Here is a 24,182-nt window from a genome sequence, read left to right as displayed (position 1 = left end):
ACCATATCCCCTATCCCAGTGATCACCATATCCCCTATCCCAGTGACCACCATATCCCTATCCCAGTGACCATCACATCCCATATAAGAATAAAAGAAAGAAAAACCGCAGTGAAAACCCTGAACCAGTAATACAGGCTGCAGAGGACAGGAGAGAAGTTAAGGTAAGCTGTGTTTAAGGAAAGTAAATCACGTGTAGCCTAACGTAGTATGTTGATGGAGCCAGGAGGAGAGTGGCCTTCAAACAGATGTGAACTTTTCATTTGAATTTCTTTGGGTCAAGTGCTCTGAATGGCATTTTGTTGTTTGCATAAATTAATATAGTGGGGAGGAGGCAGTGCCCTTCTGGTTAATAATGTGCATGTCGTTTGTGCCTGAAGTTGCCTACCCTGGTCACATGACCTCCTATGTAAACCAACCTGTTCAGTCCAGTTCAGACCGGTCCGGTCTCGTCCGGTCCACTCCAGTCTGGTCTAGTCCTGTCTGATCCAGTCAATTCCAACAGTCTTTACTTCCCCATCTCCCATAACCTAACAACTGATAACCCGGTACTCTTAGAAAATAGAAACCAAAGCTCAGATGAAGCTTCTTTCTGCTTAAAGCATCCCAGACCTATAGGATTACCAGAGCCAATTCAAGTTTTCAGTTCTATTTAGAATATTTTGGCTATGAAATTGCATAAACTTTATAATTGACGTGAATATGTGAGCAAAGCGTGTGAAATATCCCTTAACTGCAGTCACTATGACAGAGTGCCCAGGAATTGGCTAATGTTAAATTCAAACAAAACTCAGCATATGAAGTATTTTGTTGTTGTATTAATTTGAAATGATCTCTGTTGAGAATCTGTTTTTATTCTTGTGCAGAATGTGGACGACCTTGTAATCCTTAAATCCCTACGCACCTTCACACTGATTGGCTGAATAATATGACAGCGTAGCATTGTTTATTGGATGCTGAACTACCTCTATTATGGAGACAGGGTTGACAATACTCCAGGATTTTTTTCGTCTTTATTCATTCACGGCATGAGGGCATTGCTGCCCTTCCCTAATTGCCCAGAGGACAGTTCAGAGTCAACCACATTGCTGTGGGCCCGGAGTCACATGTAGGCCAGACCAGGTAAGCATGGAAGTTTCCTTCCCTAAAGGACACTAGTGAACCAGATGGGTTTTTCCTGACAATCTACAATGGATTCACGGTCATCATTAGATTCTTAATTCCAGATACTAACAGCATCTGCCATGGCAGGATTTGAACCAGTGTCCCCAGAATGCTATCTGGGTCTCTGGATTAACAATCCAGCGATAATACCACTAGGCCACTGCCTCCCCTCAGCCTGGCAAGGCTGGCATTTGATGCCCATCCTTTATTGCCCTTGAGCTGATTAGGTCTGTAGGTTGTTAGGACAGAAATACATTGCTTTGGGTCTGGAGTCACATGTAGACCATGAGACAGGGATAAATTTCTTGCAGGTTCAGCTCAGTCCAGAGAGATGTCGTAGCTCTGAGAAAAGCTTTTGGGGTCAGACTGTTAGACTTAAAAACATTTTATTTCTTAGCTGTGGGTTTCTTCACTAATTGTCTCCTGTCTGTTGATTTTCTGCACCTCCTTTATCACTTTGCCCTGGGGCTTCCATCTTGGTGCTATTGAAGGAATTAGAGGGGCCCTGTCTCTTTGTCTGCACCAGGGAGACTCTCTCCTCCTTCCTCCTGATATCAAACCAGATCTGGGTGTGGGGATTCTCCACCTTGACCCTGTGCGGCCAGGGGCATCACTTTGTGATCACTGCAACCCACCACAATCTAATCGCGACAGCGGCCAAATTTGCCTGCCATCTTGGCACTGGTAGCATGCACTCTGATTATTAATTTAATCACTTACAGTTAAAACAAAATCAAAAAGGGAGCTTTAAGTAAAATCCTCCCCCACACACTTGGCCGTTCAAAGAAGTGCTCTGACATCTTTCATGATTCAATGGCATCCCAATGTTTAGTCTTCTTTCAAACACATGTCATTAAAAACCAAAATCTTCCAGTCACTGCTGTGTAATATCTTAAAGGAAAGTATGTGTTCAAAAATGATTTTCTACAATCACGGAATTTTTTTTTAACAATATGGTTGAACCAGATACAAAATATTTTTTCTGCCTATAGGGTCACACGTTAAAGTGTCAGCCATTTTTCAGCGGCTAGCATCTTGCTTCTGATTCAGGAGGTTGTGGATACCAGTCTCGCTTCAGAGACTTGAGCACTAGGATGATACGGAGTTAAAAATGCACCCAATCATGTTGATTTCGACAACTTGCAGGAATGGGACAATCCGAGTGCTGACCAGTGGTTCAATCAGCAAATTGAGCAAAATCAGGATGACTAGAGAGCTCTGTCCCTTTGGGTGTTCCTGTCACCCAAACTTAGGCTTCAATGTAAACTTCACATGAGCTTTGTTGTGAAACAGACGAACCAAGCTCTGTATCGTGTGAACTCAATGAAGATGGTGCATCTGCATGAGATACTGCTAATACACTTTCGCATAATCTGGTTATGACCTTGGAAGCATGGAAAGGCACCTGCAACAAGACTATTCCTAGTAAAGCAGTGTCACTCAGAGATCATCAGAACAATTGAGAAAACTATAGGGTAAAGTTAGAGATGATAGTACGAAGGGAGTACTGCAATGTTTGTGGAGTCATTTTTTGGAATAAGCTGTCAGTAGGTTTGAAGTAACTAATGTGAGCCTCCTTATCAAACACCTTCTGAAAATCCAAATATATTATATCCATTATTTCCTTTTAATTAAGCTGCTTGTTTCCTCCTCAAAGAATTTTTATAAATGTTTCAGGCACGATTTCCCCTTCATGAAGCCATGCTGACTCTGTTTAAGCAGATTATGTACTTCTAAATGTTCTTCTGCTGCATCCTTTATAATTGAGTCTGACATTTTCCCAGTAACAGATGTTAAGCTCACCGGCCTATAGTTACTTGCTGTTTTGTCTTCTCATTTTAAATAAAAGTGTAATATTGGCTGTTTTCCAATCCTGTGGCACTTTTCCAGAATCTAAGGATTTTTTTGAAGATTATTGCTAGTAGCTACTTCCTTTAACACCGTAGGATGCATTCCCATCAAATCTAGAGGACTTATCACCTTTAGCCCCATTAGTTCCCCTAGCACTTTTTCTCTTGTGATAGTTATATATTTATTTCCTTTCCTCTTTTACGCCCTTGAATATTTTGTAATTTCTACTAGCATCTTCTACTGTGAAGACTAATACAAAGCATATGTTCAACTCCCTTGCCATTTCCTAGTTCCCCATTATTATTTCTCCAGTCTCATTCTCTAAGGAACTTATGTTCACTTTGGCATCTCTCTTCCTTATATATTTAAAGAAGATATTGTTGTCTGTCTTGGTATTACTTGTGAGTTTACCCTCAAAGTTTATTTTCTCCCTCCTTTTTTCTTTGGTCACTTTTTGTTGGTTTTTAGGATTTTTGCAATCCTTTGGCTTACCACTAATCTTTGTCACATTGTATCTTTTTTCTTCCAATTTGATGCTAGCTTGAACTTGCTTAGTTAACCATGGTTGCTTATCCCGTTCCTGGAATCCTTCTTCCTTACTGGAATATGTCTTTGCTGTGAGCCATGAACCATTTTCTGAAACATCTGCCATTGTTCCTCAACCACTAAATTCCTTTCCCAGCCCACTCAAGCTAGCTCTGCCCTCATTCCTTTCTAATTGAGAGGAAGTGATGGCCTCGTGGTATTATCGCTAGACTGTTAGTCCAGAGGCCCAGGTAATGTTCTGGGTTTGAATTCTGCCATGCTGAATGCTAAATTTTACCATGTTATAGTCATTGCCTCTGAGGGGATCTTTCTTCATTTGTCATTTGTTAAACATTACACATTACCAGATTCTAAATAACCTGAGCTCCAGTTGGATCCACAGCATATGAATGCATCCTTGATGCTTCGCCTGTCAATCTGACAGTCCCAATCTAAATGATGATTGAAGTCGCCCATGATTAATGTGTTGTCTTTGTTATATGTCCTCATCATCTCCTTCTCTGTCCCACTGTATTGCTACTATTAGAAGATAGAGGGTTACAGATGATTCCTGATAGTATCTTCTTTGCCTATATATTTCTCCATTCATATGGACTCTACATTTTCCAATCCAAATCCATTTCTTGATCTGGATGGATATATGAATAAGAAGGATTGACAGGGATATGGGCCAAATACTGACAAATGGGACTAGATTAACTTAGGATATCTCGTCAACATGGACAAATTGGACCGAAGGGTCTGTTTCTGTGCTGTACATCTCTTTAACTCTATGACTATGACTGTCATCATTATTCCACCCTGTACCAACAATGCTACCCCACCACTGTGACTTTTGCATTGTTATTTGTGGCTGTTTGCTGTGTACAAATTGCCTTTTTTTAAAATCATCGTGACTGCACTTAAACGGTAATTTATTAAATTGATTGTAAAACACGTTGGAGTACCCTGAGCTGATGAAAGGCACTTTCTACTTTTTTTTTATTCATTCATTGGCCAGACAGCATTTACTGCCCATCCCTAATTGCCCAGCGGGCATTAAGAGTCAACCACATTGCTGTGGGCCTGGAGTCAGGCCCAAACCAGATAAAGGGGCTTTAGTGAACCAGATGGGTTTTCCCCCAGCAATTGACAATGGATTCATGGTCATCAATAGACTTTTAATTCCAGATTTTTATTGAATTCAAATTCTACCATCTGTTGTGGTGGGATTTGAACCTAGGTCACCAGGACATTACCTAGGTCTGTAGAATAACAGTCCAGCAATAACACCACTAGAACAATGCTTCCCATCATGTCTGGCTTCAGTTAACAATTAAATTGGGATTATGTCTACAATGCTGAAACAATTTTGCAGTACAAGAAGAACTACAATAATTCACAGACCTATGGTAATCTTGCAGTTCTCTGAATGTGAGGATAGTAAAAGGGCATAGTCAAAGGCTATACCTCAGGAGGATTCTCACTCACTGCAAAAAGATTTAGCCTTTTAGGTTAAATACACTGTGGCTTTCCAGAGAGAAACAAATTGAACTGCAGACCAGATGGTCAGAATAGAGACAGAGACTGAAAATGGGACTAGTACTTCTATTAGTGTTTCACCATAACTGAGGCCCAGACCGTTTCATGTGGTCTTAAGTTTAACATAGATGTATCTATTTTAAAAAGGTTAAGATAACTATCTATTTTAAAGGGGTCAGGACCTATGCTCAGTGACCTATGCATTAAGTTGAACACAGATAGAAACAATCTCTTGAAGTACAGTCATTCTCTTGCTCCAAATAATCCTCAGGATTAGTTCACTTCAAAGAGAATAATGGTTGCTAGGAAACCTCTGCATTAACTTGCTGACACCTGTATGTATAATGACAGGGTTAAGCACAAATTGTCCTGAGCACTTTTGAAATTAGGTCAAATAAGGACTGACTGATAAAATACATTCACATCGTCTTTTGGTAACAGTTACTAGATTAACTCTTGATGGAATACTGTTTACCTTCGTATTGTTTTAGTGCTGGCATGGTTTGTAATGATCATGTCATGTTATTCAAAGCATTGATATTCAGGGCGCCAGCACTATCACACGTCTTTGTCGTCCAGTTGTGAATTCAGAAAATGCATATCATTTTAAAAAATTGAACTACAGAAAGAAAGGGCAATTGGAAGTGTATTTTACGTTGTTTAAAGCCAATACTACAGTTTAGGCCCCAGCTCTGTGAGCTGTTCAGTTGGACTCTTTGGGCTTTTTAGGAGAAGAGGCTAGACAGGCTTCTTCCTTTCATACCTGGGTGCTGACTAGAGTGGGTGTGGGAGAAGGGACGGAATGGAAAAAAGAACTAAACACCTGAGGTACAAAGGACCTTAAAAAAATAGTCAAGAGGAGACACTTAAATAAAACGTAGAACTGAAGGTTTGAAACAAAATCTGAAATTGTTGCAGAAACTCAGCAGGTCTGGCAACATCTGTGGAGAGAAAGCAAAGTTAATGTTTCAGGTCCAGTGACCCTTCTTCAGAACTTGGAGAGATGAGATGCAGACTGTGTGCCCGCTTTGCGGAACACCTACATTCTATCCATAAAAGTGGCCCTGAGCTTCCAGTTGCCTGCCACTTCAACACACCACTGTGTTCCCTGGCCAACACCTCTGTCTCAGGCTTGCTGCAGTGCCTCAGCAAGGCTGGAAGAACAGTACTTCATTTTTTGCTTGGGGACCCTGAAGGCTTCAGGACTGCAGTTCAATAATTTTAGGGCCTGAACACCTCCTTCCAGAACCTTTACCCACTCCCACACCCCAGGCCCTGTCATGACATGGGGTGCTTTCAGCACAGCCAGCTCATTTTTACTCCTTATGGTCTCCATGATCAGCTTTTCTTCCTCCCTGACTAGTTATCACCCATTCCTTTGTCTGCCTAACTGTCTTACTCTCTCTCTGGGGTCTGTCTCCACCTAACCGTTTACTTCCTTTCCCTTCCACCCCCTATCATCAGTATAAATAATACCTTTCAATAATTTCTATTTAACTTTGCCTTCTCTGCACAGATGCTGCCACACATGCTGAGTTTCTCCAGCCATTTCTGTTTTTTGTTACAAGCAGAGGCATTTTCTGGATTTAATACAAGGTCAAAAACATCCTGATGGAGAAAAGGTAGGTAAGTCACCGGGACCCGATGATTTCCACTTGAGGATATTAAAACACAAGGGGAGGAAATTTCTAATGTGTTAGTCATAATTTTCCGTGGAATAGCAGATAGTGAAGAAGGTTATCTAAGAGTACAAAGAGATCTTGATCAGATGGGCCAATGGGCCGAGTATAAGGAAGTCCAAAACTAGACGGCATAGATTTAAGGTCAGAGGGGAAAAGTTTTAAAGGGACCTGAGGAGCAACTTTTTCACACAGAGGGTGGTGCATGTGTGGAATGAGCTGCCAGAGGCAGGTACAATTACAGCATTTAAAAGGCATTTGGACAGGCATATGAATAGGAAAGGTTTAGTGGGACATGAACCAAATGCAGGCAAATGGCCCTAGTTTGTTTTTGGATGCCTGGCCAGCATGGACGAGTTGGACCGAAGGATCTGTTTCTCTCTCATTTCGGGAAGCCTTCAGGGTCCCCAAGCAAAAAATGAAGTACTGTTCTTCCAGCCTTGCTGAGGCACTGCAGCAAGCCTGAGACAGAGGTGTTGGCCAGGGAACACGGTGGTGTGTTGAAGTGGCTAAGGTTCGGGAATCTTACTTTTCAATTGTAAAATTGCAAATGTCGCTCGATTATTTAAGAAGAACCGATCCGTCTATTTAACATCAGCTAATGGGATCTAACATCAGGATCTTTAAGGTTAAATTTCGAGATCTGGTTGCATAAACTTCAGTTTAGAAAGATCAGATATATTCAAATAATTGTAGCATTTTTTTTTACGACATTGTGGGTCTCAGCAGCCAGTTTATTCTAATGATGTGACTGAGAAGCCTTAGGTAGATTCATTGTCGCCAATCCTTCTTCTAGGTATTAATGAAACCTATTGACATTGGGGAATGTTGCACACAGTAAATCTTTGGCCACTCACCATCACCTTCGCCAAGACAGTTAGGAATGGGCAATAAAAGTTGGACAAGCCAGTGATGTCCATACCCTGTGAGTGAATTAAAAAAGATTGGCGCAATCTCATTGAACAGTAAATACATGGTGCTTTAACTTTAGCTCCTCTCAGGTACAGTCCTTTATATCCAGGGAGGTGTAGCTTTGTCTGGTGATGATGGATTAACCCTTACAGGTACTAACTGTCTTACACAACAGAGATCAGGGTAAATACAGAGTTGTTACTTCCTCTGGTAGGAGAATGCATAATAAGGGTGACACAATTAGAACTGGTCTATTTAGGAATGATGAATTCTTTCACAGAAAATGTAGAGGAAAAGTAAAACTCTCCTGGCAAGTTGACATTTTCCAGATTGAATCTTGCAGAGCTTTATTCAATAAACGTTTCAAAGGATATGGATCAAAGGTGGGCAAATGGCATTAAAATTCTAATCAGTTATAACCTAATAGAGTTTTGGTGCATGCATGAGGTAGACAGAATGGCAAGCTTCCATTCAAGGCCAATCAGCCCATCTTGGGTCCCCTATCCAAATAGATCCTGCATTCCTTCCATGGCAGTAGCTCATTTATCTGGGGTTTTGACTCCAGTATGCTACCTGGATGTCTATACTATGTGTAGCTCACATTATATATAATGACTCATTTCCTGAAGTTTGCTTTGAACCAGTTTAATCCTCATGCTGCTTTTATAACTTAATTTGAAGTAATATCCCAGATTTACTTCTCCCATACTCTTACATGTTTCCATAAAATTAATTCTGGGTTTTCAAAAAAAAACTTAGCAATTGCTGGATTGAAGAAAAACAATAATATTAAACATCTTATCAGCCATTCGGCCCATTGTGGCTTCACTGGACCTTCGAAAGAGCTACCCAATTAGTCTCACTCCTCTGCTAATTTCTCCATTCCTATTCTGACCTGAAGACAAGGGTTGCATTAGACTAATTTATTAATTGACTCCCCACCCCAACATACATCTCCCCTGACTATGTTTGAGTCCCCTTCTTGCTTTGTGCAGTCACATGTTAATTCTTCCTCAGGCTTGCACTGTAACTTTGTTTTGAGACTTAGGCAATCTGTTGATGTTTCCTTATCTCTGAGCATTGACACATTGTTGGCACTTGGGTGGGACAGCTCTAGTAAACACGCGTATGACCGAGAGCAGCAATTTTTTAAGCACAGAAGGACTGAAGCACTCACGGTTTAAGAAAAAAACAAATGGTTCAAACTCAAATTGAAATGGCAATTATTGTTCCTTTTAAAAGAACCTCTGGGACTGCAGCTGCTCACTAGCTCGCACCCATCATTCTGTCTGTATTCCCACACAGGGAATTGTGGAAAGGATCCCATTTCCTATTTCTGGCAGGTGTTGACACTTTGGACAATCAACTCCGCTTTTAAAGTTCCTCTCCTATGCAAACACACAAGGTATATATTTCCCTGTCTCTGGCATTCATCTATTTAAATATATCTGGCAAATCTAGTGTTCCTCAATTTCACCGTGAAATTGTAAATCTGAAAAGACTAGAAGAAATCTTTGCTACGTATTGTTATATTGACCCCACCCCTGCCCAGAAAACTGAAGAATACCATTTTTCTCCTGTGCTCATTGACAGCTTTAAGTTCTTCCAGTTGAGGTGGGCTGTGTGTCGATGAAGTCCTTTCCATTTTTAGCTCAAAGAAATATCTTTGCCCCAATCTTGTGAGGTCAGCAACTACAATACCAGACTGACATTTTCCTATCCCACTTGAGTGACATGACTAATTTGGTGCTAATTGGTATCAGATTGTAGGCCGTTTTACTTCTTATAAAGCATCCTCATGAATTATATTAAAATATCTGTACTCGTTTCTCTGAGGTTCTTGCAGAAAGTGGAAACTTTTGTTGAAAGGCTGGAGTGAATCTATCCCTGTTCTGTAGATGGAATAGCGCATTGCAAACATAATGTATCATCCAATCCTGAGTATCAACACCTTTTCTGTGGTTGTTAGTGTGTCTCAAGTGTATTTTTAGCTGTGCTAACCTGCAACTGATCAAGTCAGGAATGGCCTTGCTGCACTTTGGGCCAGACTATTGCTGAATTAATAATAATTCACAAAATTATTCAAAAAGTATTTAAAAAGCATTAAAAAAAACATTGTTCTGCTAGTGATTCACTGCTGGAATGTGGTCCTTCTTATTCTAGCCTCGTGCATATCTCTGGTTTTATTGTTGCAGCATTGCCAGGCAGACTTTTAGCTGCCCATGCCCCAAGCTCTGGAATTCCATCTCTAACCATTATCTGGCACACCACTTCTCAGCTTCCCTTTAAGTTGTTCTTTAAAACCCATCTCTTTGAGCACGGTCTTGGCGAGCTGTTACAATATCTCCTTGTTTGACGCAGTTATAAATATTTGTTTGATAATCCTGCTGTGAAATGCTTTGAAACATTTTAAGGATCACTATAAATGAATGTAACTCATTGATGTGATGTCACATACCTCCATATGTGTGGACTTTGTCACACATGTGCTGCCATGATTCAATCTTAGGTGGGTGCCCTAAATATTACCTTCTGAAGGTTTGCAGGGCAGAAATAAACACTAAGCCGATTGACAATATTTAATGGCTGGCATAAGATTCAGACTAGATTCAAACTAAGCAAAGAGTAATTAAAGACATTATATTCTACGAAGTTTAAGTATCTTGCAGTTCATGTGCTGGCAGATAAATGTCTGAGCAGTAGAGAAACTATTGTATTATCTGTCATGAGGCACCAAATTGTTTGCAATTATATCATTTCCTACAACTAAATCCATCGAATCATTGTGTCTGCAGGTGCTGTCTGTTACAGGCAGGTTGTAAAGCAAATTACTCTCCCTATTCTCACTGCCCATCTGTAATTTTTCCCCTTTTAAACTGCAAGGGCATATTTCCCCCACTCTTTCTGTTTGTGAATTCTGATTTTGTAAGAACTTCAACTTCAACAACACCATTGTAAAGTTAAACCAGAAATTGTGTTTTATCCCTGCACTTTTAGATGTGCTGGGGTTGTGGGGAATATTTCTCAACAAAGGCAGGCTCACAAGCATACAAGGGGAAAGTTGAAAAGGATGCAGAGACTACTCATTTAGCACAAATGTAAGAACAAAGCAACCACGAGATACCAAATTATCGAAGTCCTTTACTTTCAGGATGAAGTCCGAAAATCTAAAACTGGAGTTACTGGTCTGGAATTCCTTTGTCTAGAATTCCTTTGTGATTGATTGGCTGCAGCAGTTCAGGAGTTGAAGAACATTTCTTCTCTTTGCAAATCACTTCAAAGGTCTTCTGAGCTACTTTTGCTGAAATATAACTTGAAGTTGATGACTTATTGTAGTGATTGGGGCCAGGTGGACCTTGTTAACTATGAGGATCTTGATTGGGGTTATTAACCTGGGCCAATCAGGAAAGCGTTGGCTGACCAATATAACCAGGAGATTAGGATGTCCTCAGTTGACGACTGACTCTGAGCTTGTTGGCTACAGACAGTGTACTGTGCACAAGTAAATAAAGGGTGACTTGGTGATGGGACCCAACCTCTGTGCAGTTATTTCACAGCAAAATGAAGATTCTTGTCTGCATTCACAGGCCAGAGGATTTTCCTATGTAGCCCCAAATTAAGGTTTTTGATATCATCAACAGATGTTGTATGGAACTGAGTTGATCTCTTAACTGTCTGCTACTTTTAAATTGTGTAGTCAAAAGGCAGTTAGGTTCAGTGTTGTGAGAGTCACGTGAGCAAGCATCTTTGGGGATGAGTGAGAAGATGTTACCATCAAAACAAAGGCTTGCACTGCAGATATGCAACTGTCTATGGCCCATCGCAGAGATTAGGTTGGAAGTCATTAACACACCTTCTTACAAGATGGGAGTAACTTGCAGTTCTATTTTTCAGGGTTTTTTTAGTTCTCTCCTGGGGTGGGGGAGTGGGGGAATGTCTCTATAGTCATTTATAACACAATAGTTGAGCATTCCTGTCCCATCAGGAGTTACATGAGTTTTTAATTGTCTGGCTAACATTGACTTCTGAGAAGCTTATGGATAAGTTGGTCAGGTGTTTATAGCAGCCATCTTTTCTGGGCTGTTAAATGTGTATTTTTAAAAGGCAACTGAGAGAGCTGCCTGATAGTCTACTAAGACATTGGCAACTTTACCATTATCTTTACCTATAGATCTATGTTCCATAATATCTAGGGTAACATTCAATTGATCAACCAAATATTATTCAGACATGTTGGGATTTCAATTCTCCTTGTCAGCTATTAGTTTAAATAAAACAATGAGATAATATTACCTTACAGATCGTTCAATTCTACTTGTACAAGCACACTGGAACCCAGAATGAGCATTCTTCAAATTAATTGACTCCCAGAGTCATGAAGTCACCAGAGAGAGGGGTTTTATCCCTTCAAGCTGAGTTGTTGTTCCTGTCTTTCTCATTCTTTTTTTTCACCTTCCAATTAAGAAAGGGACATTGTGCAGGTCTTAGGGAAAAGACCATGAGAGTGGGGCACATTGATAGTGCAGTTAGAGTGCTTGCTCATTAATAATGGGCTAAATGACCTCCTTCTATGCACAGATCCAGTTGGTTCTCTTCACTTCAATTAATTAATGCACAATGAAACAAAATGTTGTAAATTTTGGAAATCTGAAGTGCAAATGTGAAATGTTGGAAATCAATAAAGACCAGAAGATAGGTACATCTCTGCAAGCTTCAGTTACATAACCTCCTCTGCAATATTTTCAGTGCACTAGTTAATTAATTGAGGTTCATTCTGCCATTTTGACCCATTCATTAACCTGTTTATGAGGACCAAAGATTTTCTCACTGATGGATTTTTCTTGTGATAACTAGCGAGCAATTAATGACTTTTGAAGGATTATCATTTGTTTAATGTTCACACGTTTGCGCAGGAAGAGAAAAGCAGCTGCAGATTCCTATCATAGACAAAATGAAAAAATCGATAATTCCTTGAGAATATTCACTGGATCACAATAGCAGGGTGGTCACTTAGAGGTGACACGGCTGGAAACGAACTGGATCTGCTCTGGAAACAATGACATTGGTTTGACTAATTCTGTACACTGAAGCGTAGACTAACGTCTGCCCTGAGATGCCTGTGAACGAGCCCATGGCACTATGAAAAGAAGGTCAGGAGAGTTGTTTTTGTTTTCCTGGTCAACATTTGAACAGAGCCCACAAGTGGCTTTGATGTATCAAAATGTAATTGAGCATCAAGGTAAACAGGAGACTGGACTATGTCAGATCTTTGATCCACTTTGAGCCTGCAGTTCAACTCTCACTTCAGACACCTAAGAACAAAATCCAAGTTGACGTTTCCACGTTGGCACTGATGGAGTGCTGTACTGTTGGAGATGCTACCTTTTGGATGAAACTTCAAACCTAGACCCCAGTTGGACCTCTCAAGTGAGGGTAAATGGTGCCATCCCATTAGTTTGAAAAAGGACAAGAGAGATTCGACCACTATCTGACCTGCCCATATTTGCCCCTTAATCAACACAGCTTACAAGAAAAGGGTGATGTGGTCATTATCGAATTGCTGTTTAAGGGACCTTGCTGTGTTCAGATTCTTTGTTTCTTTCATTGCAGCAGGGACTAAAAAAGAAAATATTTAATTGGTTGTAAAGTGATTAATGTTGTCCAATACACATGAGAGTTGCTAAACAAATGAATTCTTTCTTCCTCCTATTGTAGCCAATTGCAGCTTAATATAGTAAGACTTCACTGCAACCATGTCTTTCTTAAAGCTGGTTTCCATCAGCTTCAAAGATATGCACATAAGGTGGGTTGGCCATACTAAATTGCTCAGTGTCCAGGGACATGCAGGCTAGGTGGGTTAGCCATGGGAAATGCAGGGTTACAGGGATAGGGTGGGAGGGGGTAGGTTTGGGTTGGATGCTCTTTGGAGGGTCAGTGTGGACTCGATGGGCTAAATGGCCTGCTTCCACATGTAGGGATTCTATTCAAACAAATCACAATGATAATCCCAAATTGATTTTATTTTCAGTTGATTGAAGGAAACTTTTCGTAGTGACTTAGCTCCTATGTCTGTCTAAATTCAGGTGCTTCTGTCGAATTCAGCATGTAATTCTGTAACGTGATATCCAAATAAAATAGCTGTTGATTGCTGCTCTTCTAAAGAGACATTACAACAATTTTCACATTCACCTCTGAAGCAGAATATTGTGTATTAGAACCTAGTGTAGAGACATGAGCATGCAACTTAGGCTGAGAACTTAGTGCAGTTCTGAAAGAGCCCTGCATTGCTCAAGGTACAATCTTTCCAATGGGACGTTGAATGCACCTTATCTTCTCCCTTAGATGGATGTAAAAGAAATTTTTGGAAAAGAACAGAACAGTCATGCTCTCCTAGTTAAAATTAATACTTCAATCAATATAGTTAATAATACTATATTATCTGTTTATTTACCTGATTGTTGTTTGTGTGACGTTGCTGTGCTGACATTCACAGATCTGTACTTGTGTTCATTTTTCACACAAGACTCCTGGCCTTGTTCTTCATCTAACCCTATCAACATATCTTTTTATACTTTTCCCTTTCATGCGTTTATCCAGCTTCCCTTTAAATCTATCCAGCTTATTTTCCCCCAAAGACTCCTTGTCAAGATAGTTCCACATTATCACCACACTCAGCCAAAGACATTTCCTTTGAATTCCCACCAGATTTATGAATTATTATCTTATACTTATGAAGCATATCTCTGGTCCTCAGTGCAAATAATTCACTACCTGTATCCCCAGAGCCTGTTCACCACCTACAAGACACAAGTCAGGAGTGTGATGGAATACTCCCCACTTGCCTGGAATAGTGCAGATCCAACAACACTCAAGAAACTTGACATCATCCAGGACAAAGCAGCCCGCTTGATTGGCAACACCTCTACATAACATCTACTCCCTCCACCACTGATGTTCAGTAGCAGCAGTGTGTACTATTTACAAGATGCACTACAGAAATTTAACAAAGATCCTTAGACAGCACCTTCCAAACCCACGACCACTTCCATCTAGAAGGACAAGGGCAGCAGGTAGATGGGAACCACATCAATTGCAAGTTCCCCTCCGAACCACTCGCCATTCCTCAATGTTGCTGGGTGAAAATCATGGAATTCCCTCCCTAATGACATTGTGGGTCAACCCACAGTGCATGGACTGCAGTGGTTCCAGAAAGCAGCTCACCATCACCTTCTCAACGGCAATTAGGGATGGGCAATAAATGCTGGCTCAGTCAGTGACACCCATGTCCCAAGAATGAAAAAAAAGTGGAAAAACCTCTCTCTCTAGATAACATTAAAGACCTTTATTAAGCCACTTCTCAGCCTTCTCTTTTCTAGAGAGAAAAGCTTCAGCTGGTTCAATCTTTCTTGGCAGACATAAAGGGACAATCTTCTAGTTCTGACGTATTGTTCCCGTAAGTCTTTATTGCAACTTCACCAGTGCTCCGAAAGCTTCTTTCTTGATATGGAAACCTGAACTGTTCACACTTCTTCATTTTGATCTAACCAGTGTCCTATGGCAGCTCAATACAACCCCTTTGCTTTTCATTGTATCTCTCTGGAAAGAAACCACTGTGCTGTGTTTTATTCAATCATCTTAGTAACTTGCATCACTACTTTTAATGGTTTGTGTATCTGAGCACCTAGTATCTCTATATTTCTCTATCACATTTAGATACTTATTTGCAAAGGAGTATCTGGCCTTCTTATCCTCCTTATCAATAAAAAACGTCCCTCAAGTTCCAACATTAGGGGCAAAATAATGCCGATGCTGGAAATCTGAAACAAACTCAGAGATCACTGGAGAAACTCATTAGGTCTGACAGCCTCTACAAAGACTTAGAATATTTCTTTCTCCACAGATATTGCTAGACCTGCTGAGTTTCTCCAAGCTCCCTGTATTTATTGTCAATATTAAAAGTTATTTGCCAAATGAATGGCAAGACTGAAAATTTATTAACAATTTCTTACAATTTCTCATAATCCTCCTCCGTGTTAACCAAACCCTGGCAATGTTGATGTCATTTGCTTATTTTAAAATGATCGCTTCAATTCCTGAGTTGAAATTGTTTTGTAAATATTGAACAATTATGGAGTGAGCACCAATCCTTGTGGTTCATCCATCTTTCGCCAGTTTGAGCAAATACCTCTAATTCCTGCTCTCTTTTGTTGTTTTGTAGCCAGTTTGCTATCCATTCTATTGCTTGTTCTCTGCCAACACATACTCTGGCTTTAATCAGGTATCTATTAGCTACCCATTCGAAGGTATTTTTAAAATTCAAGTATATTTCTTCTGTTATTTCTTTAGAGAATTAGATAGGGCTGGTCACGCATGATTTTCCTTCTTGAAATCAGTATTGACATTGTTTATATATTCAGTTTCTGGATGTTTTTCCATTACATCTTTGAGTGAGGGTTTCATTATCTTTGTTACCATTGAATGAATAGTGCCAAGTGAAAAAGCACATCCAAATATAGAGATTTCTATTCGCAAAATTTCAGCACTGACGCATTATTCTATAACAAGTCTGCATTATTTGAAGGTCGGCGTACAGATTTTCTGTTTAAACTTTCTAATCACAAATGTATAGAGATGTAACACTGTGACTGCAATCTCACCAATTTTAGATTTTTTGGGTTTCATATGTGATTTTTATGCGCCATTATTTTGGTTTGTGTGGAAAATTCTTTTTCAAAGTTTGTCGGTATTATTAATCATCCTGCCCAGGCATATTATGAAATACCCTGGAGGAGGTAGGACTTCAACACAGATTTCCAGGCGCAGAGGCATTACCACAGCGCCTCAAGAGTCCAGCATTTTGCAGATTACAGATATTTTCCAATCAATCAGTTTAGAAATGCTATTACACACCTCTGGAGTTGGCAGGACTTGAATCCAGGCTTCCTGGCCCAGAGATGGAGTCACTACAACTGCACCCACTTTTTACAGGTAAATTCTTGATCTTCAGACCTGAGAGGCACAGTTTCACCATTGCAATTCTTGCCACAACCACTAGGAGGACAGAGAGAGCAGCCAGTACAGGTCCCTCCTCCTTCCACATCACCTCCCCTCAACATGGAGGATTACTACAATGAAACCTATAAACCTACAATGAAACCCTGACAACAAACCTCTTGCTTTAAAGAAAATGTAACTTAAGATAACCTTATCTCAAACCCTAATATCATGTGAATCATGGAAGCATAGAAATTTAAGTGGCAGAAGTAGACCATTCTACCCATCATTCCAATGACAGCTGTACAACTCAGTCCCAGCTGTTGATCTGCAGATTACAGCACATCAACTGCACTTATCTTCTCCTATCACTCCTGTGCTTGCTGACTTACTTTGGCTTCCAATCAAGCAATGCCTCAATGATCAAATTCTCAAAGGTCTTTTCAATCCCCTTATGGCCTCACATCTCCTGATCACTGTTATCTTTTATATTCACAATCCTCTGCAATATCTGGGCTCCTCTAATTCTGACCTCCCTGATTTTAGCTGGTCCTCCATATATATATAGTCCTTTTGTATCAATATTGTGCTTTCTGCTTTTATATCCTTTGTAGATGAGAGGAAACCATAATAATCAGGGAGCATGGATTTAAAGTGATTGGCAAAAAATAGGGAAAGTAATGGCCTGGTGGTATTATAGTTAGACTATTAATCCAGAAACCCAGGTATTGTTCTGCGGATGGTGTTCAAATCATGCCTCGGCAGATACAAATCTAGTATTAAGGGTCTAATGATGACCATGAAACCATTGCCAATTGTCAGGGGAAACCCCATCTGATTCACCAATACCCTTTAGGGAAGGAAATCTGTCATCCTTGCCTGGTCTACATGTGACGCCAGACCTAAGGCAATGTAGTTGACTTTTAACTGTCCTCTGGGCAATTAGGAATGGACAATAAATGCTGACCTAGCCAGCGATGCACTTGTTCTGAGTGAATTAAAAAAACAGGATTAATAGGTAAGCTCTGCCCTCAGTTTTCCAGGCCTCAAGCTCTGGCATTCCCTCTCTAAACCTCTACAATACTCTCTCTTTCTTTATTCATCTAAGACACTATTTAAAACCTTTATTTGACAATGTTTCTCTTTATCTGCCTTGGTATCATTTTATGGATGTCTAATTTTGCCTTCTGATATTCTTTCAGGTGTTTATTATGTTAAGGATTCTGTTTTAGTTGAAGTTGTTTTTGTTTCATTTCCAATTGTTACTTTAAATCAGATGAAGGTTTCAAATCGGGAGGGTTACTTTCCATTCAGGCACTGAGTTCCCGTCCACAAGGCATCCCTTTGGAGTAACAAAATTTTCACTTACCTATTAATCCTGTTTTTTTATTCACTCACAGGACAAGTGCATCGCTGGCTGGGTCAGCATTTATTGTCTATTCCTAATTGCCCAGAGGACAGTTAAAAGTCAACTACATTGCCTTAGGTCTGGCGTCACATGTAGACCAGGCAAGGATGACCGATTTCCTTCCCTAAAGGGTATTGGTGAATCAGATGGGGTTTCCCCTGACAATTGGCAATGGTTTCATGGTCATCATTAGACCCTTAATACTAGATTTGTATCTGCCGTGGCAGGATTTGAACTCCAGTCCGCAGAACAATACCTGGGTTTCTGGATCAATAGTCTAGCTATAATACCATCAGGCCATTACTTTCCCTATTTTTTGCCAATCACTTTAAATCCATGCTCCTGATTATTATGGTTTCCTCTCATCTACAAAGGATATAAAAGCAGAAAGCACAATATTGGCACAACAGGACTATATATATTATATATATATATATATATCGGGTGGGGATGGGGGGGTAAACTCAAAGATTTTATCCTGTGGACATCTGAGCCATTCAAATCAACAGATGTCCCAGATTTGAATCAACCATTCTGAGCTAATGCTGTGATTGAAGATGATACAATTGACGTCAGTCAAGAAGGAAATTGCCTGGAGATCTAACTCCTCTTTCATATCCAACAACTGTTGATGGGATAGGAAGAGTGATCATTATGATGCCCACTCATCAGCTCACCAACACCCCATGGATTATAATGGCCATTTCGTTGATGTACTGAGGGTAAGTGATGCTGTGGGATTGTGTTCCAGCAAGTAGTCAATGGAGTGGAAAGAAGCGAAAAGATATTGGCGAGGAAAGAAAATGGGCTAGCTCTTTGCTTTTGGATATTCCAAAAATGACTGTCAGTAAGTTAGTCACCTTCTGTACACCTTCACCCCTTGACTTCAGTGGACATCACACGGAAGAGAGATGAAGCCTGGGCTGTGGACTTGCTATCACTCACGGTCTAGACATGGCCACTGAGTCTTATTCCCAGCTGCTGTGGAGATCTGTTGTCCCAATCACATTCCCTCCAAGTTCTTGGTAAATGCAGTGGCTTTCCAAATGTTCATGCAGATATTCTGTTTAACTGGGAATAATCCTATGAAGAAGGGGTGTTATACTATAGTGCACAGCATGAGTTAATGCCAAAAAAAAGTGTTTGCCAACAATGAGCTTATTCTCAAACACAGCTATCAGGTTATATCCTGTGGCATTAAGATATAGATGTATAAAATTACCTTTTGACTATTGCTCATGCTGCATCACATATCCACGTGTGTGTCTATCTTACAATAAGTATGAAGTAAAATCTGGCACTATTAAACAGTACACGTTTATTAAGACACAGACATGTTACACTGTGCTTTTCTCACTACAATATTGTAATGAACAATTGCCTCCTCTTGTTACCAACTGAGGTTGTCTTGGTACATTATTCAGTTTATTCCATAAATATAGTCTCAGATGTGAGTGGATGAGCAAGGGATGTTTCTGCTGTGCCCTGGCTGATATTTATCCCTCAACAACCATCTCTGGAACAGATTATTGTTTTTTTTAGAGTTTGCTGTGCACAGATTAGGTGCCATACTTCCTCATTGAAACAATGACTATACTTCAAAAGTATATGTCCTGAAGATGTGATAAACACCATATAACTTAAGGTCTTGCTTTGCTTTTCTCCTCTTGATGTACATTACTTATGGAAGATATTGTGATATAAAAGAAGAAATCTATTATTTCTGGACAAAAAGCACATTTTGTCAAAGCTTTTTGTGTTGCACTCATCAGGGAAATTTGCAAGAAATACCAAAGGGATAATCATATTTATAACGAATAAGAGAAGAATGCTGATTAAATCATTCTTGTGAATTGTCCTGATGAGGGCAAGATGCAAAGCTATGGAAAAAATGTACCTTTTCTCAGCACTGCTCAAGTTCTCTAATGTCAAACAATTACTTAGGAGAAACTGATGATTGCAATGTTATTGTATGCTTGATGCCCTTGCATCAAGCTTCTCACTTGTTGCAGAATATTAAGATTTTAAAATAGCTAACAGAGTAAGTTGTTGTTGAGTACGATGGGAGAACATACATAGATAACAGAGAAAATAGGAGCAGGAGTAGGCCATTCAGCCCTTTGAGCTTTCTCTGCCATTCATTATGACCATGGCTGATCATCCAACTCCAACCTTTTGTTAACCACTAACTGTATCCATTAACAGCCATCCACTCTCCTAGCCAGATTGTTATCCGCTCTTTTGTCTGTCCAACTGCTCTTTTCTATCCTTGGGCTTTATGCCCACTCATTATTTACTCCTTATCCCCTCCTCCCACCCTATCTTCTGCATAAAAACTGACATTTTCCTAGCTACCATCTGTTCTGAGGAAGGGTCACTGGATCCGAAACATTAACTCTGATTTCTTTTCATAGATGCTACTAGACCTGCCGAGCTTTTCCGGCAGTTTCAGTTTTTGTTTCTGATTTACAGCATCTGCAGTTCTTTTGGTTTTTATCCAACTCAATAGCTTGTTCTTGCTTTTCCCCTGTATTCTTTGGTGTCTTTAGCCTCAAGTGTTCTATCCAACTACTTCATGAGACCACACAATGTGGCCTCAACTGCTTTCTACAGGCTGTTCCATAGACTTACCACTCTCTGGGTGAAGAAATATCTCCTCATCCGAGTCCTAAATAGTTTACCCTGTATCCTTAAACTGTGACCCTTACTTCTGGACTTCCTGGTCATCCAGGAACATCCTCCCTGCACCTACCCTGTCTAGTCCTGTTAGAAATTTATAGGTCTCCATGAGATCCCCCTCATTCTTGTGAACTTCGGCAAATATAACCCTAGCCAACTCAACCTTTCCTCGTATGCCAGTCCCAGGAATTAGTCTGGTAAACCTTGGCTGCACTCCCACTATGGTGAGAATCTTCTTCAGAGCCCAAAACTGCACACAATATTCCAGGTGTGAATATTTCACCAAGGCACTGTATAATTGCAACGAGACATCTCAGGGTCTCTGAAGAAGGGTCACTGGACGCTAAGGTTAACCCTGTTTTTCTCTCCATAGATGTTGCCAGACATGCTGAGTTTCTCCAGCAATTTCCATTTTTGTTTCAAATTTCCAGCATCCACAGTTCTTTGTTTTATTTTATCGTCAGATGTTGGTTCAATGAGGTAAACAAAATATAATACAGAAGGAATAAAAATGAAAGACCTGCTTCCACATTAGCACATTTCACAACCTCAGATTTGCCAAAACTATTTAAAGCCAATAAAGTGCTTCTGAGCGTTCAAAATGCAGATGAAGCAAATCCGAAATAAAAGAAAAGAAATATTGGAAATACTCAGCTGGTCACGCAGCATTTGTACAGAGAAACAGAGTTAACATTTCAAGCCTGTTTCCTTCCCGTTCTGATGAAAGGTCACACACTGCAAATATCAACTCTTTGCGTGACCTACTGCGTATTGCCCACATTCTCTGTTTGTACTTTTGGAGGACATTGACTGTTGTGATAGAGGAAGTACAAAACCAATCTATACACGGCAAGCTCCTTCATATAGCATGTGATAAATGAAATGATACTCTGGTTTGGTGATGTTGGTTGATGGTTCGGGATAATAAGTAAATTTGAGATACCAAGGAGAACTGACAAGTTAAACCCAGGATGTTACATTAAGTTGTGTCAGGGGAGTACATGAGTTTTTTTTGTGTATGTGGCGTGACAAATTGAAAGAAACGTTCCAAGTAAAGAGGATACAAAGTAAATTTGAGACAGGTATTATGAGTAGCATAAAGAAAGGTAATTGTAGCTACATATAATGCCACAAGGTATAAAATGAGTGCTATGCTCATGAATAAGCTCATTGTTGTCATTCACTTTGAGTATGAACCTATATTGTGCACAGTAAGTTCATGGATCATCTTCTTCAGAGGATCATAGTCAGCATTGGTAACTGGTTAGGAAACTGCCATGCAATATAATGGGGACAAAGGACAGAGTAGACTTGCAAGCTATGATGGGAGAGATAGATTACCACAGACGTTGATTACATTGGGTGGAATAGCTTTTTCTTACTGTTTTTTTCAGTATTCATATCTCCAAGCATCATTCAAATAGTGTTGCTTCTGAACATTTTTCAGGACAAATATAGAACTCATGAAAGATTTAGTGTAAGAGTTTCAAAGTTTTCCAAACACTATTGAGTTGGAGGGTCGTAATGAATAACAGAGCAGGCTTAAAGGGCCAAATGGCCTACCACTATTTTTCTCTGTTTTCTTTCTATGTTTCTATGTGTCCTGCAGTCACGTCGCCTGAAAAATTATGAGACCACAATAATTTCTGAATGCAAAGCCTGGTTCTGTAAATCAGGACTGTAAATGTTTAACTTCTAACTTTATTTCTCTTTTTCTTTATGTTATAATAAGAGTGGCTATAATGTTTTGCTTTTAATTAAGTTTTTGTACCTAGGTACTAGTATCTAAGATGGTGCTGTGTGTGGCGACATTGAAAGCTTTTCACTGTACACCTGTGCTTCAGTACTTGAGGATGCGTGAGAATAAAGTCTAAATCTACATCTGATTCTCTCACGGTGTTGTACATTTAACATGCAATCACTCTACAATTAGGTTCCAATCACAGTAACGTTTGAATATTTTGTTGGATCTTTCTTGAATATTTTAGTTGAATTTAAACTTTTGATGTAATTAATTATAAGGACCACTGCTCATTCTTCCATGATGTAATGGAAAGAACAAATTCCAACTGTGGAATGCTTTTTATGGGAAAAGTGGCAAATAAATGAGTGACACCTCACAAAGGGTAACATTAAGTGACACAGTGACACAAAGGAACATAGTTTATAAGGAATGATTCCAACTATACTTTCTTTCTTTATTACTACTTATTTTTTGTTAAACTTTTCACTGGCTAAAAGGAATTGGCATGGTGGCTCAGTGGTCAGCACTGCTGCCTCAAAGCGCCAGGGACCTGCGTTTGATTCCACGCCTGGGCGACTGTCTGTGAGGAGTTTGCATGTTCTCTGTGTATCTGCGTGGGTTTCCTCCAGATGTTCCAGTTTCCTCATACAGTCCAAAGATGTGCAAGTTAGGTGGATTCGCCATAGGAAATGCAGGGTTACGGGGATATTGTAGGGGATAGTCTGGGTGACATTCTCTTTGGAGGGTTAGTATGGACTTGGGCCGAATGGCCTGCTTCCACACTGTATGCATTCTATGAATCCTTAATTGTAAGATAAATGATTCCTGCCTTAACACAGTTTTCATCATTTTCTAATTAACTTCCATAGAAAAGCCCCCATACCTGTTGGAAAACAGTAACTTATTACAGCAGTTGGCAAACAGGTGCATAAGCTCAAATACTTAACAGATGCATCTTCATCTATTTGTAACATTTGGTGGGTTTGAAGTCTGCCTACAAATGCAACCTTTTGTTGACTGAGAGTTTAAACATTACAAAGCCTCCAGTTTCTAAGTGATTCAACGGGTATTTACCCAGCAGTAGGAGTTTGACTGTTCTTGCATCTTTTTCAGCATCTTCTCTCAGCTTCTTTTCCAGGTCCCTTGAGTGCTTCTCTTCTGCGCTGGCTCCTGCTCCCATGGTTGAGAGAGTTTGGAAATGCCTCTGCTGTCCAGAAGACAGTACGGCCAGGTTTACACTGTGGGAGAGACTACCCTGACCTTGTCTCTATTGTTGAGTTCAGGGCCGCCAGCTAGGGAAGAAGAGGATCCTGTCACCGGACCTGTGTGGGCATCAGTTGATCACTCTCTAGACTGAAATCCAAGTCTGGCGTTCAGCATTTCTTAGAAGGATTTTAGAATTGGGATGTGCCATGTGAGACCTGTATTCCAATCAGAGGCAAGGACAAGGATAGAATGGAGGAAGGCGTGTAAAACAGAATTAATGACTTGCTACTGTCAGCTGAACCTGTGGTCCAATTCAAAGATAAATCCTTAAATCTTCATGCTGTTGCTAAAGGCAAAAATGCCTAAATCTGGACTGAATTATATCCAACACGTGTGTGTGTGTGTGTGCGTGCGCGTGTGTGTGTGAGTGTGTCTATGGGTGTGTCTGTGTGTGTGTGTGTGTGTATACCATGCACATA

The 24,182-nt window shown here is 40.1% G+C and overlaps 1 protein-coding gene across 1 annotated transcript in view; it reads right to left on the bottom strand.

Moving 5' to 3' along the window:
* Nucleotides 1-23,677, bottom strand: part of gnat1 (guanine nucleotide binding protein (G protein), alpha transducing activity polypeptide 1) — a 65,585-nt gene extending 41,908 nt beyond the window's left edge. The window contains exon 1 of the mRNA XM_048606303.1: nt 23,572-23,677. Coding sequence (XP_048462260.1) covers nt 23,572-23,677 — 106 coding nt within the window. The remainder of the gene's footprint in view (nt 1-23,571) is intronic.
* Nucleotides 23,678-24,182: the final 505 nt, after the last annotated feature.

The sequence above is a fragment of the Rhincodon typus genome, chromosome 16, assembly GCF_021869965.1.
Source record: "Rhincodon typus isolate 14 chromosome 16, sRhiTyp1.1, whole genome shotgun sequence".
Classification (NCBI taxonomy): domain Eukaryota; kingdom Metazoa; phylum Chordata; class Chondrichthyes; order Orectolobiformes; family Rhincodontidae; genus Rhincodon; species Rhincodon typus.
The sequence above is the reverse complement of the archived record's forward strand: the minus strand, read 5'-3'. Positions and strand labels throughout refer to the sequence as shown.